The sequence below is a fragment of the Aspergillus puulaauensis genome, chromosome 7 (assembly GCF_016861865.1).
Source record: "Aspergillus puulaauensis MK2 DNA, chromosome 7, nearly complete sequence".
Classification (NCBI taxonomy): domain Eukaryota; kingdom Fungi; phylum Ascomycota; class Eurotiomycetes; order Eurotiales; family Aspergillaceae; genus Aspergillus; species Aspergillus puulaauensis.
In genome coordinates, this window is record NC_054863.1 from 2,487,647 (window position 1) to 2,499,961 (window position 12,315).

Genomic DNA, 12,315 nt, shown 5'->3' on the forward strand with positions numbered 1-12,315 from the left:
CCACAGCCCCAGGAAGTGTGTCTGCCAATCATACAGTCAAATTCCAGGCCTTAAAAGATGTTTGCTTCGCATTTGAAGGCTTTAGGCCGTGCGTTAAGCGCGGAGTCACGCCTGGTCCCCGGATTTGCCCCAGCCGCTCAGCCCCTGGCAAGTCGAAACATCGTATGACTATGGTGTCTTTCGCTTCCATCTGATAAGAATCGAACCTTGTTTTAGATATGCATAAATGTTCGAGCGTCCAACGCAGACGCTTGGTTAACTAAGTGGCGGGTGCCAGATCTCCAAACAAGAATCTGTGCCTAGTCTTGACAGTACAAATCGGTCATCATGAAGTCGAGTGATTTCATCTTTATCGTATTGGGAATCTAATCACTAACGCCATAATGTAGAAGAGAAAACGACCGTAAGACTAAAGACTAGTAACGTACAACTCCCGAGAAAACACAACACCCCGCTCCATTGATTCAGAAGTCGGAGCTCGAGACTTTTAAACGAGGTATATCAACAGCAACAACTCCGCTCAACAACAATTAACTATCAAATTATGCCTGCGCGGCCTCCGTGGGGATTTCCTTCGCCGTTCCGGAAAGGTCAGTGGCCGGCGTGATTCTCTTCGATCGGTAGTTCTTGATGGCGGCTGTGACGGCGTCTTCGGCAAGGAGAGAGCAGTGCACTAAGAAAATCGATGTCAGCAACCAACCATATCATCGAAAGATTGTCATAAGAAACTCACATTTGACAGGTGGTAAGCAGAGTTCAGAAGCAATATCTGTGTTGGTGATCTTGGCGGCTTCGTCCACTAATCAACATGTCAGTCATCAATTCTTGCACATTTCGGAAACCACGGGAACCACGAACAGGTCTTGCCCCTCAACAGGGTGGTCAGATAGCTTGAGCTAGCAATGGCTGAACCACAGCCGAAGGTCTTGAAACGGGTCTCGGTGATTTTTCCAGTCGCCTCATCCACCTGGATGTCGAGTCGGATAACGTCGCCACAGGCGGGGGCGCCGACGAGACCGGTGCCTACATCGACGGACTTGCGGTTCAGAGCACCAACATTGCGGGGGTTTGAGTAGTGATCGATCAGTTTGAGGAAGTTAGCCTTCAGAACATAACCGAGGGAAAGGGCATGGGCACATATCTTTCTCGTGGTAGGCTCTGACCATGGAAGGGGGGACGATGTTGCGACTGGCGATGCCAGGGCGGACCGCGCTGGTCATGCGAAGAGCAGTTCTGATGGATTGCATATTTGTAGTGTGATAGAGATGGGTTGATGAATACTAGTGAGGGGAGATGTATTATGATGGAGGCAGAGGAGTTGACGTCGGTTCTTATCAGATCCGCGTAAATTTGTGGCGACCCTGCTTAGAAACAGGTCAGGTGAGATGAGTGTTCTGGAACAGGCATGGCGCCGGTTGATGTAATGGGCGGAGGCCAATGATATCACACCAATTTCCCGAGCTTGCCCGCTTGGCGCTCCGAAGTCCGATCTCCGAGGTTGGAGGTCCGCGGGCAACTCTTCACTCAACAAACTCTCGTCTCGTATTCACAGATCATGGATTATGGGTGAAGGATGAAGGATGACACAACACTCTGTGTCGAATCTGCAGTGTAACAGGTTGGGCTGGGGGCCAGGGAATCTTGGTATAGTTGCTTCGGCCGGACGGCCTGCAACTGTCCCAGAAATGCGGACCGTCCCGGCCATTTCAGGTTGAATTCCCAAAGGCCGGGACTTTTGGCATTGATGTTCTTGTCAATAACCAACTGCGCTGGCAATTGCTCCGTTTCGCGGAAGCGCCTGCTCTTCGACTGCGTTTTAACCTGCATGCTAACCGTGGCTGCGCATGTACCTAGGAATCAGGGGTTTTAAGACAGCAAACGAGGCTGAGACGGTTGCATGTACCTGGAAATTAGAGGTCCCACAGCAAACGAGGCTGGGGGAGTTCACGCCTTTGTTTGTTCGTACTCAGTTCGTGCACCCCTGCATGGGGGCCGCAGGAACGGCCCCAGGCCGTCTCGACCAGACTGGACAAGCTGCAAAGACCCTTGTTATCTGTCACAGCCGGCGTGGTCTGGAGGAAGGTTCACACGGCTGACACAGATGGGGTTGAATTGGAGGGTCTAAATATGCAGCGTCTTTGTGCCACAAACTTGTCTAGTTGATAAATAGGGGTGAGACCCGACTGCCATTATGTCTCCTCTCCAGGGAGCTTGGAGGCCGTATTCTGGTACCCAATGCTATCGAAAATGTTTCTCTTCATTGCACTGATCACTCTCCTGTCTCTTATTCTTGTCCATGCGAGTAGCCCAAGCTTAAACCCTCGCTATCAAGTGCTGGATTCCCCAGAACCGAAGCGCTTGTCTGCAGGAACACTGTCGTCGAAGCTCAAGGCTCGATCAGAGACTATTGCTCCTTTATTTCAGCAGAAGAGGAGTTTTGACTATGCTGCTGAGGATGTCGAGGAAGAATCGGTCTTCTCAACAACCCTAGACGTGGAATCACGATGGCCCGTACTTGCATTGGAGGAGTTGGACACCGAAATCGATAGTATCGTCTGCACAGAGTCCAAGATACACTTCAATTTTAGGTCTGCGACTGCCGAGGAGAGGTTCAATACGGAAATCAAGAGCATGCCTGAGTTTGTCGTCGTCACTTCCCATGACGGTTGCGATCTCGAAGGAGACCGGTCTGCGCATCGGTGTGTTCAATAAGTACAACTGACGATGCAGTATCTCAGTACTAATGACTTACCAGAGTAACAAATGCCCGCGTAGATCCCGCAAGCCACATCGGTACTTTCGACATAACGCCAATGAACTGGCATGAGGCATTCTCCACGACAAAAGTGTCCTTCTCGCGCAGACATCCGTCAGAGATCCAGAAACATGTAGCCACGCCAGTCAAAAGAGACGAGATACCATCGCCCAGGCAATCATTCCCTGCAGCTCCTTCTGATGCTGATGGACTCAACTCATCGGCAAATGCGGTCTTTAATGTGCGTCACACCGGCCTAGAGATCTACCCGATAGATGCGCCACTCGCGAACGAAGTCGTGTAAGTATGAGACCATAAGCCCATATGGGACGTATCAACTGACCTGAGCAGACCTGATCTCCCAGTCGTTGTACGATGCAAAACGTGCGCCATTCGGGGTGACATCCAGCTCTCCCGGGGGCAGTTCAACGTTGGACAGAATGCGACGGCCGAAGAAGATGAAGATTTTGAGTTGGACGAGGCGATCGGTTTTTTCACGAACAGCAGCGTTGATCTGTTAGTCAAACGTATGTTTTCGCAGATTGAACTGGAGTTCGAACTCGAGTCTGAGGGTCCTCTGATCGAGTTCAGTGTCCCGCTTCCTACTATCCCGCTTGTGCCTTTCCAGGTAGATTTTATTCCACACCCTACGATCTAACATTGGAAGATTGCTGACATCGTTTAACTTTTCAGATAGCAGGAGTTCTCACCTTTGGTCCTCAGATTGTTCCCAATATCATCATCACGGCAGACATCGAAGAAGATGTTGGGTTCTCCTATGGCTTCAACGCAACAGTAAATCCATCCAATCACTCCTATATCCTTAATTCACTAACAATTCCAGGTCCCTGATGACTCCAGAATTCATATCAGAATCCCCGAATTCAACGAATCGTCAATAAGCGACTTGTGAGTACACATCATACCTGCATGTCCAGAAACCAACCTAACTAATGACATCGAAACCTACCAGCTCGGACACAGATTTCCAGCAAATCCCCTTCTCAGCCTCAACAACTATATCCTCCATTTCACTAGGGATCACATTCCAGCCCCAGATTCTGCTAGGCATAAACACAGGTCTCGAGGCCCTAAACGTCAATATCGACGGCGGGATTGGGGCGTTCGTTAGCATGCCGAGTCTATCGTTGAATGTTTCCCATGTTACCGGTGTTAATGAGAATTGCGATCCCGTAGCAGCTGATTCTGATTCTGGTGCTGATGCTGATAATGTCGGTAATGCAACACACCTCGTCCCCTCTGTGGAACTGGACGTGGGTGTTATCGCGAGCTACGATGTGCGGTTCATGGACTTTAACGATACGCGTGGGGTGGCGCCGATTTTGGCGAGTACGGCTTGGGATCTTCCGACGGCTTGCGTGGGCTTTGAGCCCGAGGAGCCAGCGAAAGAGACTGGAAAGGCTGGCTCGACTGAGGGGGAAAGTAGTGATGGTGATGGCGGTGGTGGGAACGGGGCGGTTAGGGTTGGCGGAGAGGGCGCTGGGATGATGTTGTTGAGTTCTATTGCGCTCATGTCTGTTGCTGTCGGGTTCTGTGGATGGGGATGAAGGAGGATCTAAGGGTATTATAGCTAGATGTATACTCTAGGTAATTTAGGGGTGACCTGCGAATATGAATTAACCACTTACTACTACTATACCACCTAATGTACTTCACTGGACTTCCATTAGAATCAAAACTAAATTACTTCTTCACGAAGGTTACTCTTAAACCCTTCTAGTTCTACATCCGAGAGTATCTGAAACCAACAAAGGAGGGGAAAAGACCATGACAAACAAAGATTCTGAATAATGACAAGGTAGTATAAAGAATTCATTGTTCAATCTTCTCATTCTACTATTATTAGTTATTAATGGCATCGACTACTTAATAATGATGTCTTGCCCTCAGCATGCCCCAAACTTCCTGGTGGATATATTCCTATACCAACTACACAATACATCACGATCCAGATGCCTCAACTACGATCAACGTCCACAAAAGTCCTCTTAGACGGACTCACCCACCGCCAAAAACGAACTCGCAAGGATGCATCAATAGATGGAAACCTTGAAAATCAGCGTTATGAAAAGAAACAAAAGCGTAGCCTCGCAGCATACCCACAACAAATGCAAGAGCAAGTCTCCAAGCTAGTCAGCGATATCCTTGCCTCAATATACTACGACATCAACTACGTCTGCATCCTCCGCAGTAGTGTCAGGCTGAATCCCACGGCTGAAAATGTAGCTCAGTACCGGCTGCAGTTCCGTGAGAGTGGCGACCTGCTTGACAGGGTCGTCGGGCGGTTTATAAATCGCGATACTAGTCTTCACAACGGTTCCGAACCCAAATCTTATTTCAATCCCCGAGGAACAATCCGACGTCTAGAAGAGTTTGTCACAATATTTGGCTGGAAGATGCTCTCGATCTGCATGGCAGCAGAAGGATTCCGGCGTGCCTGTCGGGAGATCCGCCACAGTGTGATCTGGGCAGAAGTCTTAGAGAAAATGCGAGAGAACCAATGGAGCATTGAAGTGTTCGCGCGGTCCCGCAATCTAGACTGGCGTGGGCAGCTGCTGAAATACGCCCATCTGGACCTCATACCGGAGCTTGGTTCCGAGCTGCGACCTGTGCGGAAAATGTGGGGGCAACATCCGCATCATGTCGTGCAGACTCTGGATAAGAAGGTGCGGCGGCCGATGTTTGAAGGGATGCCCCAGGTTCATATTGATGAGCCGGTTTTTGATCCAAGAAATTGGCAGGAGGATGGAAGGGTTGAAGACCCGACGGCCCGAATACCACATGATGGGGACTGTGATCTCTGCGGGTCTGGTGATATCTGTGACTGTGTACTTGATTTCTCGGCTGGGAGCCTGGTTGAGCTGGTCGATCGGCCTTTAACTGGGACTGGGGTACGGGCGTTAACGAGCTTCAAGAAGGGCGATATCCTGGGTCAATTTGTTGGAGAGCTCCATCATCCTGATTATGACGGCGATCATCTCTATTCGCTGATGCATGCGTCCAAGACTGACTCGGAGTACTTTCTTGCGATCATCTCGCCGCGCAAATATGGAAACTGGACGCGGTATATTGCGCATTCTTGCCGGGCGTCGACGAAGTTCAACTATCGGACTGTTGGGAGGAGGACGGTCATGACGGTGGAGGCGAAACGCGATATTGCGCCCTTTGAGGATCTCACCGTCAACTATGGGAGCGATTACTGGGCCCGTCGGGAATGCATGTGTGGAGAGACAAACTGTGTTAGTAGGCGGAGAAGGAGTCAATAAGACGGAATGTAATGTAATGCATTAATGATGTTGATCGTGATGCTGATCGTGTTGGTTGTAGTGCAGACCCCGCATTTCGGCTGTTGGACCAAGTGAGGAGATTCCCCGCAGTCTGTCTCTCTCCTGCATCGACCTCTAGACCTCTAGCTCTCCTCTCCTCCTCTTCCAACACGTTCTTGTCCATTGGCAGGGTAGGAAATAACTACTAAGCCCTATAGTACTCCTGATATTATCATTCCTTTCGTCCTCTCACAATCGGACGCCAACATCTGCCGAATTGCGGAGTATAACATTCCTTGTGGCACGCGACGACACACCAAACCTGCGGAGGCCACCGTGACACCGTCTTTCTCCAAGTCGCCTGAGTTCAGATATCGTTTAGCCTTGGCCGATTATACAATATCATGGAACATACTATCGATCAATAACGCCCACGTCTCGCTCAGCTATGTCTTGCTCCATTGCTATCCTCCGGGGAAGACTCCCGAATATAACCGCTGTTGGATCGCTCTCACAGGCTCTATCAGTGACTAGACGCGGTCTACTTACCCAGAGCTATGCGCGTGGACCGTCAGAGGTACAAAACGAGCTCCGTTCTCAATACGACCCCCATATGTTCGAATCGCTGACACAGTCTATAGCCGCCGCTATTCGAGTCCACGATTGGAGAGCATTTCGCCAGTATCGTTGATAATTATGGAGACAGGACAGCGTAGGTTGCCTTCCATTCATTTTTGGTTTAATATAACAGTTCTCTCAAAATGCACTTGGTACATTCAAGTAAGCTAACGTGACCAGTGTCATCTCCAAGCACCAGAATGATAGAGCCACCTACCTCGACCTTGACGCTCGGAGCAATGCACTTGCGCGAGGGTTAGAATCTGTTGGAGTCCGTAAGGGAGACCGCGTTGGAGTTATGTTGGGGAATTCAATGGAGCATGCGACTGTATGTTGCGGTACTGTATCAGCTGGGGAAATGCTTACGAGCCATATAGGTGACATATGCTCTATTCAAGCTTGGAGCTATCTTGGTAGGTAATACCCAGCTTCAACTTCTATGGATATATTTAACGTAACCAGGTACCAATTAACCCATCTTTCAATGCGACTCAAGTAGTCGCAGCTCTTAGCCACCTTGGGACAAGCCATATGGTCATCAGCTCCGAATCAAACCTCCCCCGGAGAGAACCACGCAGCAACGTACCTCTCCTCAAACACCTCGTCCAAGACCTCAAAAAGTCCAAGCTTGAGTCTGCCCTCGTCCCAACACTACAGAACATAATCCTCGTGGAGAACTCCACCGGCCGCATCGACACTTCAGCCTTCAAAAGCCTAACTCCCTACACCTCCATCACTTCATCCAACACCGCAGATGGACAGGCACTACCCCCTCAAAACCTCTCCCCATCAGAAGTCGTAAACATCCAATTCACATCCGGCACAACCGCAATGCCTAAAGCAGCGTGTCTCACACACCGCTCCATCCTCAACAACGGCGCCCAAATCGGCGACAGAATGCGCCTAACAGCACACGACACCGTCTGCTGCCCCCCGCCCCTCTTCCATTGCTTCGGCTCCGTCCTAGGCTACATGGCCACAGCAACCCACGGCTCTGCCATCGTCTTCCCAACCGAGGCCTTCAATGCCCGTGCAACCCTCACAGCCGTCCAGGAAGAGAAATGCACAGCCCTCTACGGCGTGCCCACAATGTTCCTCGAGGAACTCGGTCTCCTTGAATCAGGCGATATTTCACACGAAGGGTTTCAACACCTCCGCACCGGAATCGCAGCGGGGAGCAGCATCCCCTCCGAACTCATGAAAAAGTTACACAAGGTGCTCAACCTCACAGAGCTGACCATCTGCTATGGAATGACAGAGACAAGCCCCGTCTCTGCGATGACGACGACAGATGACCCCCTCGATAAACGTATCAATACCGTCGGCCGCCTCATGCCCCATGTCGAGGCTAAAATCGTTGATCCCTCAGACCATAATAATATACTGCCCATCAATACCCGTGGCGAACTCGCTGTATCTGGATACCTCCTTATGAAGGAGTACTGGGGCGATCCGGTCAAAACTGATCTGGTTATGCTCCGTGATAAAAGTGGGAAAGTCTGGATGCATGTATGTTTCCCTCCACTCACTCACTACTATGCACCCAACCAAACTAATAGACAAAAATTCAGACCGGCGATGAAGCATCCCTCTCCCCGGACGGATACATCAGCATAACAGGCCGAATCAAAGACCTGATCATCCGCGGCGGGGAAAACATCCACCCGCTCGAGATCGAGAACTGTCTATTGACGTTCCCAGGCGTCGCGGACGTCTCGATCGTCGGTGTACCCGATGAGCGCTACGGGGAGGTTGTAGCCGCGTTTATTATCGCCAAAGAACATCAGGACGATGAGGCTGCTACGGGAAATGAGATTAGAGACTTTGTTAAGGAGAAGTTGAGTTCACATCTTGGTATGTCTTTCTCTCTCTTTTCCCATGTTCTGGAGTTTGCTTGGGTGGGGTTGCTCACGCTGGGACAGTGCCAAAGTACATATTCTTCCTCGAGCCGACGGATGCGTTTCCGAAGACGGCGAGTGGGAAGATTCAGAAGTTTAAACTTAGGGAGACGGCGGTGAAGCTTTTGGGAGGGCATCATTAGGCGTACTTTGGGAGTTTCGCGATCCACTATAAGAGTATATACGACATTGTGGTTCTGTGAGCCTCGAAGGTTCATAAGATCATGTACATTTCACATGGCGTATAACGATACGTTATAGCCTACATTGAACTTTGGACATTTTCGGTATATTTCGGGTATTTTCAACATGCCTGATCGACAATTGGCCTAGCAACACTTTCAAAGCATTCGGTCTCAAAGACATCGTAGAACTGAGTCTGCAGTGCAAAAACTGGGTATATGTATGCGCAATCCTTATCGAAGCAGGTTGTTCTGGTTATTGGAGAGCAGTGCCTCATTTCGATACCTCTCCATCATCTGAGCAAAGGGCCGTATCAGGGGACACCTTTGCGCACTTTGTTCGTGGCTGCCGGTCTGAATTCACCAGCTGTATCAGCAAGGGATGTGGCAGAGGTTGAGGTGGCAGATGGCCCTGTTCGGCGCGAAGGTGGGCCGGAGTTGTTCCCATTCCAAGGCGCACAGGGGCCAGTGATGAGCGTGTGGCTAAGCCAACAGCGGGGTTGTTCGCAGAGCGCAGACATATCAACTCGGGGTGTCAGTGACCCAGAAGACAAATACAGATCCAAGGATCAAACCCGTAACCATCAAAAATCCTGAACCCCAGTCTCCCCCTGCAGACGCGCTCTCATATCACCCTCACCCTCAACCACCCACTCCGGCTCCTCATCGTCGAAATACCGCTCCTGCTCTTCCTGCAAATCATCAAATTCCTCATTGTCATCCACAACTGTATAATCAAAGTCTGAATCCTCCCCTCTTAGAAACCGCATCGTCATCTCCCATTCCCACGCCTTCTTCCCCTCCTCCTTGCTTCCAGGTATCTCGTCGACATCCTCCGCCAGGATCTCCCCATTCGGACCACGAGCATAGGTAAACATCGCGTGGGGATCAGGGTGATTCAACGCGTCCATTTTCGCCTCGGATCGGATCAGATCTGCCTGTAGGACGCCAGAGAATCCTTTTGCGCGACCCTCAGCTTCGCGCTCCGCAGGTGTCTGGAATCGGCGTATCAGGCGGTCGTAGAGTAACGGGTCTGCATGGGGTATTAGCTCTCTCCTACGGATAGGATGGCCTGGCTGTCGGTATCAAAAAACATTGTATTTGAAAGTACGATCAGCCAAGAATATGGTGAGATAGAGCGCGCGGACCGGCTAGCTCGAGGTCTGCAGAGAAATACTCTGGATGAAGGTCTAGATAGCGCTTGCGGCGGTTTTTGATCTGGGTTGCGCGTGGAATCGCGGGGGATGGGGCTTTGGCATCATCTCCGATAGAGAGTTGGTCGTTCTGGATGCCCGTGCCCATTGGAAAGAGAGGCATAATGGTGTGAGTGGTTGTGGTGGTTGATTAATGGGTGAGTTTTGGTTGTCAGTGTCGATGATGCAAATGGGGAACTTCGTCGAGTCGGAAGCGGGCGGCAAATTTGCTGCTTTTCAACTCCGCGTCACAGCATCAACTAATCAAGTCAGTCTGTAATAAAAGGCAGTTGCCTGGACTGGTACTTTTGTCTACAATTAGTATGGTGGTTGTCTACTAGCTGCTAATTGAAAAGGACATGTAAGAGTCTCCTGTTTGTTTCATATCTCTGCTTGGCACTATAGCTTGACAGCTCTTCAATGGACCTTAACCTTGGAACTGACAACTGTTAGGAAAATTTCCTGAGCTTGATCGAATTTGAATTGAAGCCATGGCCCCGTTTAGGAGCATTTACCAGCAAGATACGACCAGGCAGCTGGCGGTCGGTGCGGCCCTGTTGGTCCTTGCTGCATTCTACTCGGTCGTTTTTCTGTTGACTCTGGCTCCTGTATATGGGTCGGCCCCGTCCCATATCTTCCACGGCTACGGAATCGGAATCGCAGGTGTAGCGGGGTGGTTTGCGAAGAACATTGTCCATCATTTGTCCCGCCGGAACGCTGTCTATGCTGTTCCCGTCCTGGCCTTTTGGCTGCCTGTGCTACAGTACTTTATCACTCAGCAGACCTCGGCGCTCGGGAACCCTGCTGGGCCCATCATTACAGAGATATTTGGTTTATATCCTCTAATCTTTCTTTCTGTGGCCAGCGCTGGTAAGCTGGTGCAGTCCGGTCTGGACCTCAATCGACACGGTGATCTAGTGGCAGAGCACATTCCCCTGCTTGGCTCCTACGTCGTCTATTCTGCTGGCGAACATCTGGTCAAAGCATTTCTCTCCAAGTTCATTGGATCGACTGTTTTGCTCAGTCGCGCCGGCCTTCAGATCTTGGTCCCGGTTCTATATGCTGCTGCAGTCCCATCAAAGCTCCTACTCTTGGCTATTCCATCCCTTCTCTTCTCTCTCACCTCCAACGAGCACCTGCCATTGGGATATACGACTAGAGCTCTCAACTCTGCTCTTGTCGAGGATGGTTTCGCCCTCTTGGACCGTCAAGATTCCACGACCGGCTACGTCTCCGTTTTGGACAATCTCGAGGATGGCTTCCGCGTTATGAGGTGCGATCACAGTCTTCTCGGAGGCCAATGGGTCAAGAAGCGCCACAACTACAACCCTCCGGCCGTGAAAGACCCCATTTACGCAGTATTTACCATGCTCGAGGCCGTCCGCCTTGTTGAGACAGCGCACGGTACTCCCCGCGTAGACGCCGGAAGCAATGCCCTCGTCATGTAATTCCCCCAACTTTCCAGTTAATGTTAAAGAAAACACCCACTCACGTCCATCCAGTGGTCTCGGAATCGGAACGACACCAGGCGCGTTAATCAGCCATGGCATCGACACCACAATCGTCGAGATTGACTCCGTCGTCCACAAGTTCGCAGGCCAGTACTTCGGCCTGCCATCCAACCACACCGCCGTCATCGACGACGCCCGCGCCTTCGTCCAAAAGAGCCAGAAATCCTCTTCCCCGAAGCAATATGACTACATCGTCCACGACGTCTTCACCGGCGGCGCTGAGCCCGTCGAGCTCTTCACACATGAGTTCATCAGCGGTCTCCATGCCCTTCTGAAGGACGACGGAGTCATTGCCATCGTACGTTCCCTCTTCCACTCTAAAAGAAAGACAAAAAACTAAACAAACCCCAACAGAACTACGCCGGCGACATAAGCCTCTACCCAACCGGCCTCTCTATCCGAACTATAAAATCCATATTCCCAACCTGCCGCCTCTACCGCGAAGAAACCGACTCCGAAATCGGGATGGACTTTACCAACATGGTCATCTTCTGCACCAAGGATGCTCTGACCCCGCTGACGTTCCGAGACCCCGAACCGGCTGATTTCCTGGGTAGTCGGTTCCGCGCTCGGTATCTTGTTCCGAGACATGAGGTTGACGCGGCGAGGTTTGAGACTGTGGAGCAGGGTGGTAAGAGGATTTTGTATGATAAGGGCGTTGGGGCGTTGCATAAGTTTCAAGATCGGACTGCATTGGAGCATTGGAAAATTATGAGGACTGTGTTGCCAGATAGGGTCTGGGAGGGGTGGTAAGTATTTGAATATATGTCTATCTATCTATCTATCTCTATAGATAGATGGAGGGGATCTGGGGAAGATGTTGGGGTAAATAAATTGATATGATGGGGTGGCGATTGGGGTAACAGCCTTA

At 50.7% G+C, this 12,315-nt stretch overlaps 6 protein-coding genes across 6 annotated transcripts; 4 read left to right on the forward strand and 2 right to left on the reverse strand.

Annotated features, from left to right (window-relative positions):
* Nucleotides 1-542: 542 nt before the first annotated feature.
* ISU1 (putative iron-sulfur cofactor synthesis protein (Isu1)) lies at nucleotides 543-1,247 on the reverse strand (the record flags this gene model as incomplete). The annotated part of the gene is made up of 4 exons (XM_041695872.1): nucleotides 543-673; nucleotides 734-799; nucleotides 859-1,102; nucleotides 1,164-1,247. The coding sequence occupies 4 exons, from the start codon at nucleotides 1,245-1,247 to the stop codon at nucleotides 543-545; spliced, it is 525 nt and encodes a 174-aa protein (XP_041561559.1).
* Nucleotides 1,248-2,235: 988 nt separating this feature from the next.
* On the forward strand, nucleotides 2,236-4,323 carry APUU_70944S (putative GPI anchored protein; the record flags this gene model as incomplete). Its single annotated transcript, XM_041695873.1, has 6 exons — nucleotides 2,236-2,699; nucleotides 2,756-3,055; nucleotides 3,107-3,383; nucleotides 3,449-3,550; nucleotides 3,600-3,664; nucleotides 3,729-4,323. The coding sequence occupies 6 exons, from the start codon at nucleotides 2,236-2,238 to the stop codon at nucleotides 4,321-4,323; spliced, it is 1,803 nt and encodes a 600-aa protein (XP_041561560.1).
* Nucleotides 4,324-4,728: 405 nt separating this feature from the next.
* On the forward strand, nucleotides 4,729-6,042 carry APUU_70945S (SET domain protein; the record flags this gene model as incomplete). Its single annotated transcript, XM_041695874.1, has 1 exon — nucleotides 4,729-6,042. One exon carries the CDS (start codon nucleotides 4,729-4,731, stop codon nucleotides 6,040-6,042), a length of 1,314 nt encoding a protein of 437 aa, XP_041561561.1.
* A 448-nt stretch (nucleotides 6,043-6,490) lies between these two features.
* APUU_70946S (putative AMP-binding enzyme) lies at nucleotides 6,491-8,701 on the forward strand (the record flags this gene model as incomplete). Its single annotated transcript, XM_041695875.1, has 7 exons — nucleotides 6,491-6,619; nucleotides 6,684-6,754; nucleotides 6,841-6,988; nucleotides 7,038-7,073; nucleotides 7,123-8,169; nucleotides 8,232-8,514; nucleotides 8,583-8,701. The coding sequence occupies 7 exons, from the start codon at nucleotides 6,491-6,493 to the stop codon at nucleotides 8,699-8,701; spliced, it is 1,833 nt and encodes a 610-aa protein (XP_041561562.1).
* Nucleotides 8,702-9,324: 623 nt separating this feature from the next.
* APUU_70947A (uncharacterized protein) lies at nucleotides 9,325-10,057 on the reverse strand (the record flags this gene model as incomplete). The annotated part of the gene is made up of 2 exons (XM_041695876.1): nucleotides 9,325-9,773; nucleotides 9,889-10,057. The coding sequence occupies 2 exons, from the start codon at nucleotides 10,055-10,057 to the stop codon at nucleotides 9,325-9,327; spliced, it is 618 nt and encodes a 205-aa protein (XP_041561563.1).
* A 367-nt stretch (nucleotides 10,058-10,424) lies between these two features.
* APUU_70948S (spermidine synthase) lies at nucleotides 10,425-12,197 on the forward strand (the record flags this gene model as incomplete). The annotated part of the gene is made up of 3 exons (XM_041695877.1): nucleotides 10,425-11,377; nucleotides 11,436-11,742; nucleotides 11,799-12,197. 3 exons carry the CDS (start codon nucleotides 10,425-10,427, stop codon nucleotides 12,195-12,197), a joined length of 1,659 nt encoding a protein of 552 aa, XP_041561564.1.
* Nucleotides 12,198-12,315: the final 118 nt, after the last annotated feature.